Source organism: Carassius auratus, unplaced genomic scaffold (assembly GCF_003368295.1).
Source record: "Carassius auratus strain Wakin unplaced genomic scaffold, ASM336829v1 scaf_tig00215135, whole genome shotgun sequence".
Taxonomy (NCBI): Eukaryota; Metazoa; Chordata; class Actinopteri; order Cypriniformes; family Cyprinidae; genus Carassius; species Carassius auratus.
In genome coordinates this window covers 129,436-144,130 of record NW_020527948.1, presented here as the reverse complement: position 1 = coordinate 144,130, position 14,695 = coordinate 129,436, and the positions used below count along the sequence as shown (strand labels likewise).

General features: G+C 39.5%; 1 protein-coding gene across 1 annotated transcript; it reads left to right on the top strand.

The window, feature by feature from the left end:
* Window positions 1–1,966: 1,966 nt before the first annotated feature.
* LOC113093769 (globoside alpha-1,3-N-acetylgalactosaminyltransferase 1-like) lies at window positions 1,967–3,363 on the top strand. The gene is made up of 3 exons (XM_026259331.1): window positions 1,967–2,098; window positions 2,191–2,325; window positions 2,472–3,363. Exons 1-3 carry the CDS (start codon window positions 2,031–2,033, stop codon window positions 3,160–3,162), a joined length of 894 nt encoding a protein of 297 aa, XP_026115116.1. The 5' UTR covers window positions 1,967–2,030; the 3' UTR covers window positions 3,163–3,363.
* The last annotated feature ends 11,332 nt before the right edge of the window (window positions 3,364–14,695 follow it).

Here is a 14,695-nt window from a genome sequence, read left to right as displayed (position 1 = left end):
ATTTTTTTTCTGAGAGAATTCCTCCAACAGCTCATATGCATATCAAGGGTGTGCCAGAGTTTAAGTCCAAAGTTTGTAACTTCTCATATCCCTGTTTTGTTTGTTTGTTTGGTTTATGTGTAAATTGTTTTGTTCTTAGTCTTTTGTTTAGGCACATTTTTTTCTGTCCATTCAAAACTTTTTTTTCCCCTCCAATTATTGATATTTGATATCTGTTTTGTTTCACTATCAAAAGCCAGTAACCCAGGTTTATTTTCAATACAAATCACACATTTTTATTCATTGCTTTTGTTTTGTAACTAATGGGTTCAAAATCACAAACAAGTATTCTCGAGTTTCACATTTTACATACTTAAATATACAGTAGTAAAATGAAGTTCTAATAACATTGTGAGTCAACTAAAAGCTCCTCCTTGATCTACATCTCTCTTGCTTTATTCCTCTCACGTAACCTTCAGTCTCTAAATTCATATCAATGAGTATTCCTGGAATAATGCAGCTCCATCTGAATTTTCTCATCATTCTTGTGTTCTTTGGGATGGTATTGAGTGGGTATGTAATTACTCTTCAAAAATATTAGATGGCTGTGTTTGGATTGTGAATTGATGTGTTAATAATGCAGTAAGTTGGTAACATTAGTGCTTGACGTGGCTAGAAGTAGTACATGTATTCAGCATTTCCACTCTATTCTGCTTTACGCACCTTATTTTTAAAGGATAAATATTTATGAACTAAGCTTGATAAAATATTATAAGTTTCTTAAACTGCATTTTATGACCCCTTTAAAAATGTGAACATTTTTATTTTATTCTCAGGATATATGTGACCCTGGACCACAAAAGCAGTCTTGAGTGTAAATTTGTCGAAATTGAGATTTATACATCATCTGACAGCTGAATAAATTAGCTTTCCATTTATGTATCGTTTGTTAGGGGACAATATTTGGCCGAGATACAACTACATGAAAATCTGGAACCCGAGGGTGCAAAAACAAAAAATCAAATACTGAGAAAATTGCCTTTGAAGTTGTCCAAATGAACATGAACATGAAAGAACATGATTTTGAAAATAGAATGCCAAAATGCAAATGAAAATGCAAAAAAAAAAAAAAATGCATTCTGTCTGATCAGGACTAAGGATGGTTTCACTATAGTGGTTCAGTTTGTAGGATTGATGAATGATAGGTTTGGGAAAGGAAACAAAAGTTTTGGTTGATTTTAAACCCTACAATATCAAGCAATTCTTTATTTTTATTATTCTTTATCTGCATTTTCTGAGTATATGACAAACATAATATATACAACTTTAAACTCTAAAACAAAATGAGATTAAACAGTTGCTCATTTAAAGAGATCTCTCCTGAAGTTATATGTCTTCCTTTACAGGCTCATATACCTGAACAATATCCCGAACAGGTGAGTTTAATGCAGTTAGAAAAACATAGTTCTGATGTAGTTTGGGATTTTCTCTTGATTTGGGAAGTTTGCATTACTAAATTATTTTATATTTTAATGTTTTAAGCTGCAATCAGCAGATAGAAGAACAAGTCGTCATCAAGTGAGTAATGTGCAAACACATACATCACTCTTCAACACACACACAAAAAAACATATGCACGCACATGCTAGTATTTATGTGCACACTCATATTCATCAACACACACACACACACACACACACACACACACACACACACACACACACACACACACACACACACACACACACAACATAATCAACTTCAAATTAGTTAGAGTTTGACTCTGTTATTTTCAGGCCAAAATGGAAGCAAAAGACTTCTGGATTGCGCTCATCGCCAGGGTGTGTAAAACTTCATCTTCTTAAAAGTGACTTTATTTTTCAATTTGACCCGTAATGAGGACTACTGAACTACTGGTTCATGGTTGTTTTTGAGGTTCTGATCAGATGACAAGTGAGAGTTAAATGATGATGTCTTCAATTCATAGATGGAAATATAAAAACTGGGAAACCCATGTTTTAAATGTGTATCAACTCCATGAACAAAAGTGTATGTTGTTCTTTCTGCTTATTCATTTTTATTACAGCTTGTTGTACAACCAGCCGAGTGTGTTGGTAGGGTGAGTATTATGTTTTTAGTATTAACCAGTTATTGCCCATTTCCAATCATGAATGAAATGATTACAGCGCTGGATGTGTGTTTTTAATGAAGTCGGAAAGATGTTGCTTCTGTGACACCATGGTCAGCTCCAATCATTTGGGAGGGAACCTTTGACCCCATACTGATCGACTCTATCTACAAACAACACAATCTCACCATAGCAACCACAGTCTTCGCTTTGGGAAAGTAAGTCTTCATGATATCTCTCATCTTATTAATAATCCTCATTTGTTTCCCCTCCTCTGTTTTTTTCTTGATTCTGGAAATAGTAATGATTAAAGCATAAATGAACCATAATATTTCTCCCTGTGTTTGTTTCCTCTGTTTGTTAGATACACACGTTTTGTTAAAGATTTTTTGGAGTCAGCAGAACAGCATTACTTTGTTGGATTTCGAGTGCATTACTACTTGTTTACAGATCAACCAGAATCGATTCCTGAGGTGAAGATGGGTGAAAACCGTAATTTGACAGTTCTAAAAATCCAGAGATTGAAAAGATGGCAGGACATCAGTATGAGCAGGATGGAAAAACTGGAAAAACTAATAGAGAATGAACTGGCCAACAAAGCTGACTATATTTTCTGCCTTGACATAGATACAAAGTTCTATGGCCGTTGGGGTGTGGAGTCTTTGGGTCGTCTGGTAGGTGTGATTCATCCTTGGTTGTTTGACGCTCCAAGGGATCGATTCACATATGAGCGTAGACCAGAGTCTCAAGCATACATTCCAGCTGGGGAAGGTGATTTTTATTATGCTGGTGCTGCATTTGGTGGCTTATTAGAAGATGTACATCAACTCACCAAAACCTGCAGGGAGAAGCTGCTCATTGATGCTGCAAACTCCATTGAGGCAGTATGGCAAGAGGAGTCTCACTTGAACAAGTATTTCCTTTTGAACAAACCTAATAAACTGCTCTCTCCTGAATATATGTGGAGGGACATCAATGAAAAAGCAGCCCAAATAAAAGTTGTTCGCTTTTCTAATGTAGCTAAAAACTATGCTGAAGTTCGTCCAAACCCATAGAAACTGTTGCCTCTATTTAACTAAAGTGACATGGTGTTTTTCTCACAGGCCTCCCATAAGACATTGGAATCTGTTAATAGGTAGTACTGGCAGTAGGGAAAGTTGACATCTGCCAGCAAGAAAGGGATAATTACAGACATATACCAATGTTTATGAGTGCAATGTGGCATCAGAAACAATGTCTGCCAAAATCTTTTTGAATAAACACACACAATATGAACTCATCAAACTCTTTGCATTACTCTTTATTATGTAACTGAACACAATGTGCATCTAGTTAAAAACTCTGACAACCATTTTATATATATATATATATATATATATATATATATATATATATATATATATATATATTAGGGGTGTAACGCTACGCAAAAATCACGGTTCGGTACATACCTCGGTTTTAAAGTCACGGTTCGGTTCATTTTCGGTACAGTAAGGGAAAGAAATGCAAACATTAAACTGCAGGTTGTTTATTACTATACATTTTAAAAAATATACTTTTTAATAAAATATATATAAAATAAAAAAAGAATAAGAAATAAAATTCTGCTGCAAAGTTCTCCACTAAATAAAATAGTCTGACCACAAAATAGACTATGTTTAACAGGTGCAATATTTGCGCGTCTCACGCAGGCAGTCTGCTAGCTCTAACCTGTTAACATGAAAGCCGGATTAAAAACGGACATGCCACGCAGCTGAGACGCTTGCGCGACGCATCCAGTGTGTCGCCGGTCTGAGAATCAGCTGCAGGGCGTGATTTGCTCTGAACGCGGAGACGTCCACCACTTAATATGTTCGTTTGGAAACACGAAAATGTACTTATATTCCGCGCACAAAATATTGCATTCTGTCATTCGGTACACACGTGCACCGTACCGAAAGCCCTGTACCGAAACGGTTCGGTATGAATACACGTACCGTTACACCCCTAATATATATATATATATATATATATATATATACACATACATACATATAGTGTATTATTATTTTTTGTTGTTGTATTTGTTTAAAATCTTTACAAATATGTTTTGGGTGCGGGTTCTGTGGAGTTTGCTTCGGTGAAATACAGGTGAGTTTGTCAATTGTCGAGACGTCAAAGCCACACAATTCCGGGACACTAATACTGTTTCTCACTAATTCTGTTGGGTCCCTGACACTAGCACCCCCCCCCCTTGCTCTGGCTTCTTGGGGGTCTGCCTCAAGGTTGTGGAGTGGGTTTCTCTGGATGCTGGGCGTGAAACTCTGTGAGCAGACTCGGGTCGAGAATATCTTGGCGAGGCACCCAACACCTCTCTTCTGGTCCATAATCCTCCCAGTCTACCAAGTAGTCCATTTGCCTGTGGGTGGTAGCTGGAAGTGAGACTAACTGTGACGTTGAGAAGAGCAAAGACCAAACCCTTGAGATGAAATGAGCCCCCCTGTCCGAAACAATGTCTTCTGGAATGCCAAAATTACGAAATACATAATTAAACAGAAATTATGCTGTTTAAAAGGCTGTGGGTAGGGCTTTCAGGGGAATCAGTCTACATGCTTTGGAGAATCTGTCTATAGCCACAAGGATGCAGGTATTACTATACGAAGCTGGGAGGTTGGTGATGAAGTCAACCCCAATGTGGGACCAAGGGCGACGAGCAATCGGTAATGGGAGAACCTTTCCGGTAGGTAGTTGTCGAGGTACCTTGGTCATGGATCAGAGGGCACATACTTGGATGAATTCCTTGATATCCTCCAGCATTCTCGGCTACCAGTACTTCCTTTGGAGAGTGGAAAGTGTCTTACTGATTCCAGGATGACCAGTTCCCAAGCTATCTGCATCTCCTGCGCTCCATCAAGCCACTCCCATAATAGCCATCGTCACTCAAATTAATGCACGACTCTGCATTATCAGTGTGTAAGACTCTAATACAGTTAGAATTAGACAATAATACAATTATTTTATGATTAATAAATCTTTCAGTGAGTAAAACTGGTTGTGTCTATAGTATGAAAGACTACACAAAATTATTATATTATCTTTAAATTAATTTTTACCATAATGCAGTTGAATCCTTGATCCTGACTGACTAACAGAGTAAATACAGCTGGATAAAACAAAAACTGTGTTTTCAGGATGGAGCATCCATCATTCGACTAATAGGAACAAAATTATTAGAACTTCCTTTTGTATATTTTAGTATGCAAAATGTGAATCTCAAGAATACTTGAAGATGCAAAACCCTCTAAGTGTCAGGTATTGGTAAGGGAGGAACTCCGGTGCAGACAGGGATTCTCAAACAAAGGGTTTATTACAAAAAGGGGAAACAAAAACCCACGAGGGGGAAAACACGGAGCAAGGTAAAGACTAAATAACTAAAACAGGACTGACAAGATAAACAAGGACTCTAAATACTAACTATAAACACTCACGGTAATACAAGGACTTCAGCGGGTACAGCACAATCTCACACACAATCACAATTGTAGGACACAGTTGAGGTACAATCTCAATGACAATGAACCGACGCAAGACAGAGCACACTAGGAGATCTAAATAGGGGTACTAATCAAGACACGACAGGTGTTACAGATAGGACAATCAAGACACGACTAGGTTAACAAGGGGGGCGGGGCAAGGGAACGAGACAACACAAGCACATGGCCCAAAGACAAGGCCATGCGCTTGTACACAAAACACGGGTCTGTCATGATCCTGCCTCAAGACTAGGAAAAATCAAGGACACGAGGGCAGAATCATGACAGAAACCCTCCCTTAAGGAGCGGCTTCCAGACGCTCCTCAAGGGAACATCAAACACTAGACATGACTGACATGACGGACTGGGACACCGACACAAACCAACAAGACATGACAAAAAATAACAAAGGCAGACATGAATACACGATGGCAGGGTTAGGGTGACAAATCAAAAAAAACAAACAGGGAAGGGGAGGGGGCGGGACCACAAAGTTCATGGGGGACAGACCAGGGCGGGTGGGAGGGGTAGGAATCTTAGGAGGACAGGACAAAGGCTGACGACGGGGGGTACGGGCAGGTCTGGGTGGTGAGGGGCGGGGAGGGGTCTCGGGACAACTGACCGGGGACATGACGGGAGCAGACAAGGGACGCGGGGCAACACTTACGGGACGCGGGGCAAGACTTACGGGACGCGGGGAGACGACATCTACTGGACACGAGGGGACAACATCTACTGGACACGAGGGGACAACGTCTACTGGACACGGGGGGACAACAGGACACGGGGCGACATCAACGGGACACGGGGCCACATCAACGGGACACGGGGCCACATCAACGGGACACGGGGCCACATCAACGGGACACGGGGCCACATCAACGGGACACGGGGCCACATCAACGGGACACGGGGCCACATCAACGGGACACGGGGCCACATCAACGGGACACGGGGCCACATCAACGGGACACGGGGCCACATCAACGGGACACGGGGCCACATCAACGGGACACGGGGAGACAACGGCTGGACACTTAGGACTTCTGGGGACAGGGTCAGGGGACAAAACAGGACTGACGGGGACTTCTAAAATTTGGACAAGACGGGACAAATAATCAGAAAAAGCTTTAGCAGCTAGGATAATAGGCAGCTCCTTATGGGATGAGACCGACTGTACAAGAGTCTTTGCTGCAGAGTCGGCCGCGGCTCTCTCCTCCGCTCTCACGACTGCAGCTCTCTTCTTTGCCGGCTCGGGCACGCTCACTGTTGCTGGCTCGGGCACGCCCACCGCTGCTGGCTCGGGCACGCCAGCGCTCACCGCTGCTGGCACGGGCACGCCAGCTCTCTCCGCTGCTGGCACGGGCACGCCAGCGCTCACCGCTGCTGGCACGGGCACGCCAGCTCTCTCCGCTGCTGGCACGGGCACGCCAGCGCTCACCGCTGCTGGCACGGGCACGCCAGCGCTCACCGCTGCTGGCTCGGGAGGAGACAGGGTCACAGGACAGGCAGGCCCCTTCTTCCTCTTCCTCCTCGGGCGCGGTGCAGAGGCTACAGCTGGGTCAGAGGCGGGTTGGGGGAGTTTGGTCTCGGACAGGGCAGACTCGGACGCCGAAGACTCTGAAACCGACTCCCATGAAAACCGTCTCCCTCGCTTGTTGGGGAGACTGAAGGTAGTGGGAGGTGCCTCAGGACTCTGGGGGGGACTTGCCTGATCCCCCAGGGTTGCCACGGCCAGGACACGACCCTCTGGGACCGTGGGCAGCTGGGTAGGTGGGGACCTCTGGGGCTCCTCCTCTCGCCCGCTCGCTCCGGAACGACCTCCCCTGGTCCCCCGGAACACCACAAGGCGAGAGCCCTCAAAACAATCTCGCTGGCTGGCTGATGCCATCCAGCATTGCCTCCTGTCTGCTGAGTTCCTTTGTGGTCGGTTCATTCTGTCAGGATCTTGGTAAGGGAGGAACTCAGGTGCAGACAGGGATTCTCAAACAAAGGGTTTATTACAAAAAGGGGAAAACAAAACCCACGAGGGGGAAAACACGGAGCAAGGTAAAGACTAAATAACTAAAACAGGACTGGACTGACAAGATAAACAAGGACTCTAAATACTAACTATAAACACTCACGGTAATACAAGGACTTCAGCGGGTACAGCACAATCTCACACACAATCACAATTGTAGGACACAGTTGAGGTACAATCACAATGACAATGAACCGACGCAAGACAGAGCACACTAGGAGATCTAAATAGGGGTACTAATCAAGACACGACAGGTGTTACAGATAGGACAATCAAGACACGACTAGGTTAACAAGGGGGGCGGGGCAAGGGAACGATACAACACAAGCACATGGCCCAAAGACAAGGCCATGCGCTTGTACACAAAACACGGGTCTGTCATGATCCTGCCTCAAGACTAGGAAAAATCAAGGACACGAGGGCAGAATCATGACACTAAGTGCCATCTGAAATTTCATCTAAAATTAGGATTTTTATCAGGCTTCTATATTTATATTCAGTTTCACTTTATCAGCCTGGAAAAGGACCTGCACATTGCCATTAAAGTAAAATGACTCAATCTAAGCATAGGAGGTTGATAAAAATCCTAATTTTAGATGAAAATTTCAGATAGCACTTAGATGCTTTTGCATCTGAAATCTTCACTTGTTTGTGATTTTGAATTCATTACATGTAGTAAACAAAACAAAAGCAAAAAATGTAAATGTGTGATTTGAATTGAAAATAAACCTGGCTGCTTTTGAAAGTGAAACCAAATATTAACAATGCTCAAATATCAAAAATGGGAAAAGAAAAAAACAACTTTGGACTCAAACTCTGGCACACCCTTGATTTGCATATCTGAGTTGTTGAAGGAACACTATCAGAGAAAAAAAGAAAGAAATAATTGCTAAAGCCACTGTGAGGCAATACACTCAAAGGGACACTTTTGTACTTTCTTTACCCCTTCTTTACTCTAAGAAAAAGGTACTGCATCATTTAGGTACTGTTACGTTCTGTGGTTGTGTATTATGGCAGTGTATATTCTGTTGTAGCATACAAAGCTTTACCATCAGCTCTCATTTTATTACTTAATTATTACTAACTAACTTGTTATTTGACGACATGTGGACTGTTTAACTGCATCATCAGCTGACTGCAATGATAGAGCTTGGAATAGCCAGGACAGTTTTTTATATTACTCCAGCAGGATTCGTCTGAATGAAGAAAGTCATAAACACCTACAGTAGGATGATTCGAGGTTAAGTAAAACACAGTCTAATTTTAATTTTTGGGTGAACAAACCTTTAATGCATGTCATGCCACTTGGCAGTAGGGTTGGGTATCGATTGGTTTTAACAGGAAATTTCAGTTTATATTTCCAAATATTCATTTTGCCTTTCATTTTAATAATAATCTAGTGAGATTTTTGAATGCACAAGCAGATCTCTTTGTGAAGCACCGTCTGTTGTCAGACATCTTGTGCATTCAAAAATCTCACTAGATGATTATTAAAATTAATGGCAAAATGAATGTTTGGAAATGTAAACTGATATTTCCTACTGACATACTAAAGCAAAATATATAAATAACTGTCCGAACACAATTCTTTGGGGTGAAAATACTAACGTGCCTAAGACTTTTGCACAATAGAGTATGTATAACGTACATATAATTAAATTAAGTATATATAAATATGTGTAATTGAAGTATGCGTTCATACGTGTTAAGGGGTATATTTTCACTGGAATAAACAGCTGTGGTGTGATGAGTGGTGAACAGCAAAACTTTAGAGTAGATGGGAAACCGACTGCTACCTCGTGACCTTTTGTAAACTGTTTTTATGACAAAAAACTGCACAGATACAGATATTCGAACAATCTATCGATAAACACACACCTTGTCTCCTCGGTTTCTGTTTGAGTCTGCTCGCGGTCTGCGGATTGAAGAGCGCGCTGAAAGAAGGGGAGGAGACAGGTCTGCCACTGTTTTCATATAAAATTTAAGTGGACTGACTCTGAGGCGATCACGAATTTGTGTACAGTTTATGGAGCTAAATGCTATAGCCCCGCTAAAGAAGCCTAGCGATGCCCATGCTTCTTGTGTACATTTCAGAGAACCAGGACAAATTTTCCATCGATCGCTCAGGCATTTAAGAGGCACCAAAATCTGCGTTCTGATTCGGTTGGTGCATACCGGTTCCATGGGTACCATATTGGCACTGGGTTTCGGTACCCAACCATACTTTGGCAGCCACCTTTGAAATGCCTCCTGTCATGAAATTGCAGCTCCTATCTGAATGGGGAAACATCAAATTCTCCAAAACTGTTCGTCAAGCTTCCGATTAAATTTCATATTTGAAATCACCAATGAAATCTGACAACTGTCCCATAATGTTATTTCTTGTGCTCAAACAGCGTTAAAAAAGCTATTTGTGACGAGTGGAGCAGGTGTCGCTCATATCCAAATCACTCCACCGACCTCGCTCTGTTCCCACAGCTCTCGGCCCTGCCCCACTCATCACACTATTCTTTCAGGCTAGACCAACCAGTGTGTGTGTGCAGTCCTAAGTGTGCATCTCCGAACCTTGACTCTTTCTATAGCAACCAGGACTTCTATAGGCACCTGCAGTGATTGATTTTACACATTACCGATTGGCTCTTTCATTCAGAAGGCAGGGCTTCCTTTGATAGAGAGGCCATATTGAGCAATGTATTTTTCCCAATTCAAAACTATTCGAGTGACATGTCTTGGGTATTCTATAGTCTTTGATAAGCTCTGATGTTAACGGCTCTGCTGTCGGTAGGCTACTGGAGAGATTAAGAAAACACACACAGCCTACATTTGTTATTGCTAGACATTATATTGCTATCTCACCAGAGTCGCCAGATGATTTTATATGCAATAATATTCAGACATTTGTCTGTGATGCATTTTTGCTATTGCAATTCAGAAGCGAGATCACGCCGATGCTTCTATGGATTACAAAAAAGAACATATGAGGTAAAACTATTAAAAACGTCCTCCCCTTAATTCAGCTCTAATTAAATTTGTTTTTATGAAATGCTGTAGGATGCTTTCTTTTCCAAGAAAGAATATTAAACATATACATATAATTTTTGTATATTTTTTTAATCAAATTTAAATTGATTTCAGATAATAAACGTCAGATCAAGGCTGCATCTAATTTCTAGTCTTTTGACGCTCGTTGCCCAGAGAGACACAGGGAGAACGAGAGATCTAATTGCAGGTAATTTATTAAGGGAAAATCCAAATTGTGGTCAAAAACACTCCAAAGGTCAAAACCAAAAAACAAGTCCAAAAACAAATGAACAAATAAACAAAAGAGGGAACAGGAAAGGAAAAGGAACGGGAAGACAAGGAGGAATCTCGGAAGATGAGAAGGCTGAACATACGAACGGAAAGGACTCCATACAAACAACAGGAAAAGACTGGAATTTATAAGGAGGCTAATGACAATAGAGTGCCTGCACCTGGTGCAATTAGCGGAGTGCAATTACTGTGATGACAGGATAAGACTAGAGGAAATCTAGTGCCTACGGTGAAGTGCCTAAGGGGAAGTGAGCCCATTAGTGGACACCCAGGGAAACAGAGATTAGACAGCGTGACAAGTCTTACTTGATCTTAGTGCTGCGTTCGAAACCATAGATCATGACATATTCATAGATCGATTACAAAACTATACAGGTATTCAAGGGCAGGCTCTAAGATGGTTTAGATCCTACCTGTCCGATCGCTACCATTTTGTTTACTTAAATGGGGAGCCATCTCATTTATCATCAGTAAAATATGGAGTGCACAAGGATCCGTCCTAGGTCCCCTTCTATTCTCAATATACATGTTGCCCCTTGGTAATATTATTAGAAAATATGTAATTAGCTTCCACTGTTATGCTGATGATACTCAGCTATGTATCTCAATGAGACCAGATGAAACTTCTAAATTATCTAAGCTAACAGATTGTGTTAAAAATGTAAAAGATTGGATGACAAATAATTTTCTCCAATTAAATTTAGATTAGACAGAGATATAAATTATTGGACCAAAAAACACTACACAGAATCTTGTAGATTACAATCTGCAACTAGACGGATGTACTGTTACTTCCTCTACAGTCAAAAATCTGTGTGTTATATTAGACAGCAACTTGTCTTTTGAAATGATAATGATAATGTTCAGGGTTCAGACACGCTCTCTCTGTTTAAATCTAGATTAAAAATGCTCCTCTTTCGCCAAGCATTCAAATAATGTATGTCTTAAATTGTGAGTGTAGTTGCATCTGATCAAATGCGCATTCTTATTCTTTAGCTTGGGTTAAACAAGTGTGACTGCATCATATAATAATTATTAATTATTTATAATGTTCATCCTCTGGCTGACTACATCCTGTATTAAGTTTTCTAAAAATCCTATCATACGTGCACAAACTGACAATCACCACTTATAAGCTACTACTAAATATTGTAGGAACATAATTTTCTGTAAAGTTGCTTTGTAACTGTTTGTATTGTAAAAATAACTATATAAATAAAATTGAATTGAATTGAATTGAATAAGGAAATATTGTATTGCATATCGAATATCACATCATTTAACAAAGTATCGTATAATGCTTTTTCTGTAAAATTGCACAGCTCTACTGATTGTATTACCTAAAATGTGTAATGTAATGGATTAAATTATTAACTACATTTTTTTTTCACACATGGGATTGAAATGGGATCTGCTCACATCACTTATTGTGTATGTATTTTTAATAACTATTTAATAACTATTGAATAGCTTAACCCCTTAACTGTCACTCATATTTTTGAACATTGACTTTGTAGTGCACGATCCAAACTTAAATTTTTATTATTCATGAATGAAAACATTTTGTAACATGATTTTGATGTGCCATTTACATGGTAATGCAATGTCTGATTTTAAAATTTGTTTTAAAGGATGAATTTTGAGATTTTAAGTTTTCAGTTGATATATAATTTCTCATGATTTCTAAAATGAGAAAGAGAAAAAGGCAACAAAGAAGTCTTGTTTTTTTAACAAAGGTCAAAATTTGTTTGTTAAAACGTTTGCTTACAGACAGCAGGAGGTAGTGAACCAGGAGCTCAGTGTCAGGGATTTCAGGGCGAGGTGGCTTGCTCTTTTCAGGCATTACGAGTAAACGAAGTTAAAGTTCTAGTTTTACTGGCTAAATACACTATTTGAGTTGATATAATACAATTTTGCATGTGCATTTTGACAGTTGTTGACTTTTTTTTCTAATTTCAGATCAATGCACAGTTCCTTAGGGTTATGGCTTTTCCACTGGACGACATATTCTTTGCACAGTTAGATGTATATATGAGTCAACTAATCGGAGAAATTCGAGCAACCCCTGAGAAGACTGCTGCAATTTTTCACATTTTGGATCAGGTACGTCTGTGTTTTTTACATCAATATCAACTACAAAATCTTATTTTAGTCACAGTATGTTTAACAGTAACATTTAATTGTTAAGTACTTGTTTTATAGCATGGAAATGTGAAATTGTCATCACCACCCAATCAATATGGATGATATAAAAGTGATAGTTCACTCATAAAAAAAACAGTCTGGTAATTTACCATCCAAGATGTAGGTGACTTTTTTCTTCAGTAGAACAGTAAAAGGTAGTTTTTTTTTTTTTTTTTAGCTGAAACTGTGGTCATCTGTGATTTTATTTAATGCAAGTCAAAAAGAATAAAAAAAAAAAAATTAAAACACAGGCAAAACAAAATTAATACCTGTGGGTCCTGACAATTTATTGAGGTTTTATGAAGCGAAACGATTCGGTCTATGCAAGAATTATATATATATATTTTTTTACTCTCAAAGTGACTAGCAATTGACAAAAAAAAAAAAAAAAAAAAACTGCTATACTGAAGAAAAAGTCACCTACATACATCTTGGATGGCCTGTAAATTAACAGCAAATTAGAATGTTTGGGTGAACTATTGTGTCCCTTTAATTAAGAATGATTAAATATATTAGGGTGTAAAGCTAATTGTTATCGATTGCTTTATCACAGACTGAAATCATTCACATGAAAAGAGTGTGTGTCCTGAAGGCCTTCATCATTTTCCTTGGGGGAAATCCTCAAGGAATACCTTGTGAGTTGAAAGTTCGCATATTCTATTTTGATTTTTCAGAAAGTACAAAATGTGTTTTATAGTTATGAATGAAAAATGTAAAAAAAAAAAATTATAATAATGTACACTACTTTAGGAGAACCAGCAGATTATTGCGAGGGTGAGCTGGAGCAGCTCACCATGGCGGTGTATGTTATTTGGAAGGATTGGGGAGAACATCACGAACCACAGGCTGACATAGGTGTCATCATCAAGGGTGTTAAAGTTCTGAATGAGCTGCCTTCATCCACATCAGCTTGTGCCTTGCTTCTTGGGATGATATACATCATCAATCTGGTTTATCCAAAACCACTTCAGTTTACATTCGAGGTATTAAAGAAAGTTCTCTTGCAGCAATTTCTTTAGGTGTGACCAATTGAAGTATATTTTGAAGTATATCCAACTGTTCACTTTTTACAGTGAGATTTGATGTTATAAGGCTCGTTTCACTGGCCGTTTCAGTGATCAGCCGTGAAACAGTATTCTGTTCAAATTCCCTTTACAATCTTAAACGATTCCCTTTGAGTTAATTTACTTGTTTCCCTTACATGTATGTGTTTTAGCAAAATTGTTGTGGTTGGTCAAGTGATGTTGGCTATTTCTAGTAACCATAATCTGCTAGACTGACTTAAAGTACTGCTGGATACATTCGGAGTCCAGTTATATGAATGCATTATATATTTTGCAGTCTAAGACTGATCAGTGATATGACAACCAGCACATAATGATTTAAAGTAGTGGTGAAAATTGTGATTCTTTCAAGAGATTTGTTCATTTTCATTTTGTTCACCAAAATGGTTAGTTCAGATTCATTCACTGATTCGTTCAGGGACCATTTCTTCATATTACACAAATAAGCCAGCAGATGGTGAAAAATGTTATGTCTTAAGTCAACGAACGTATT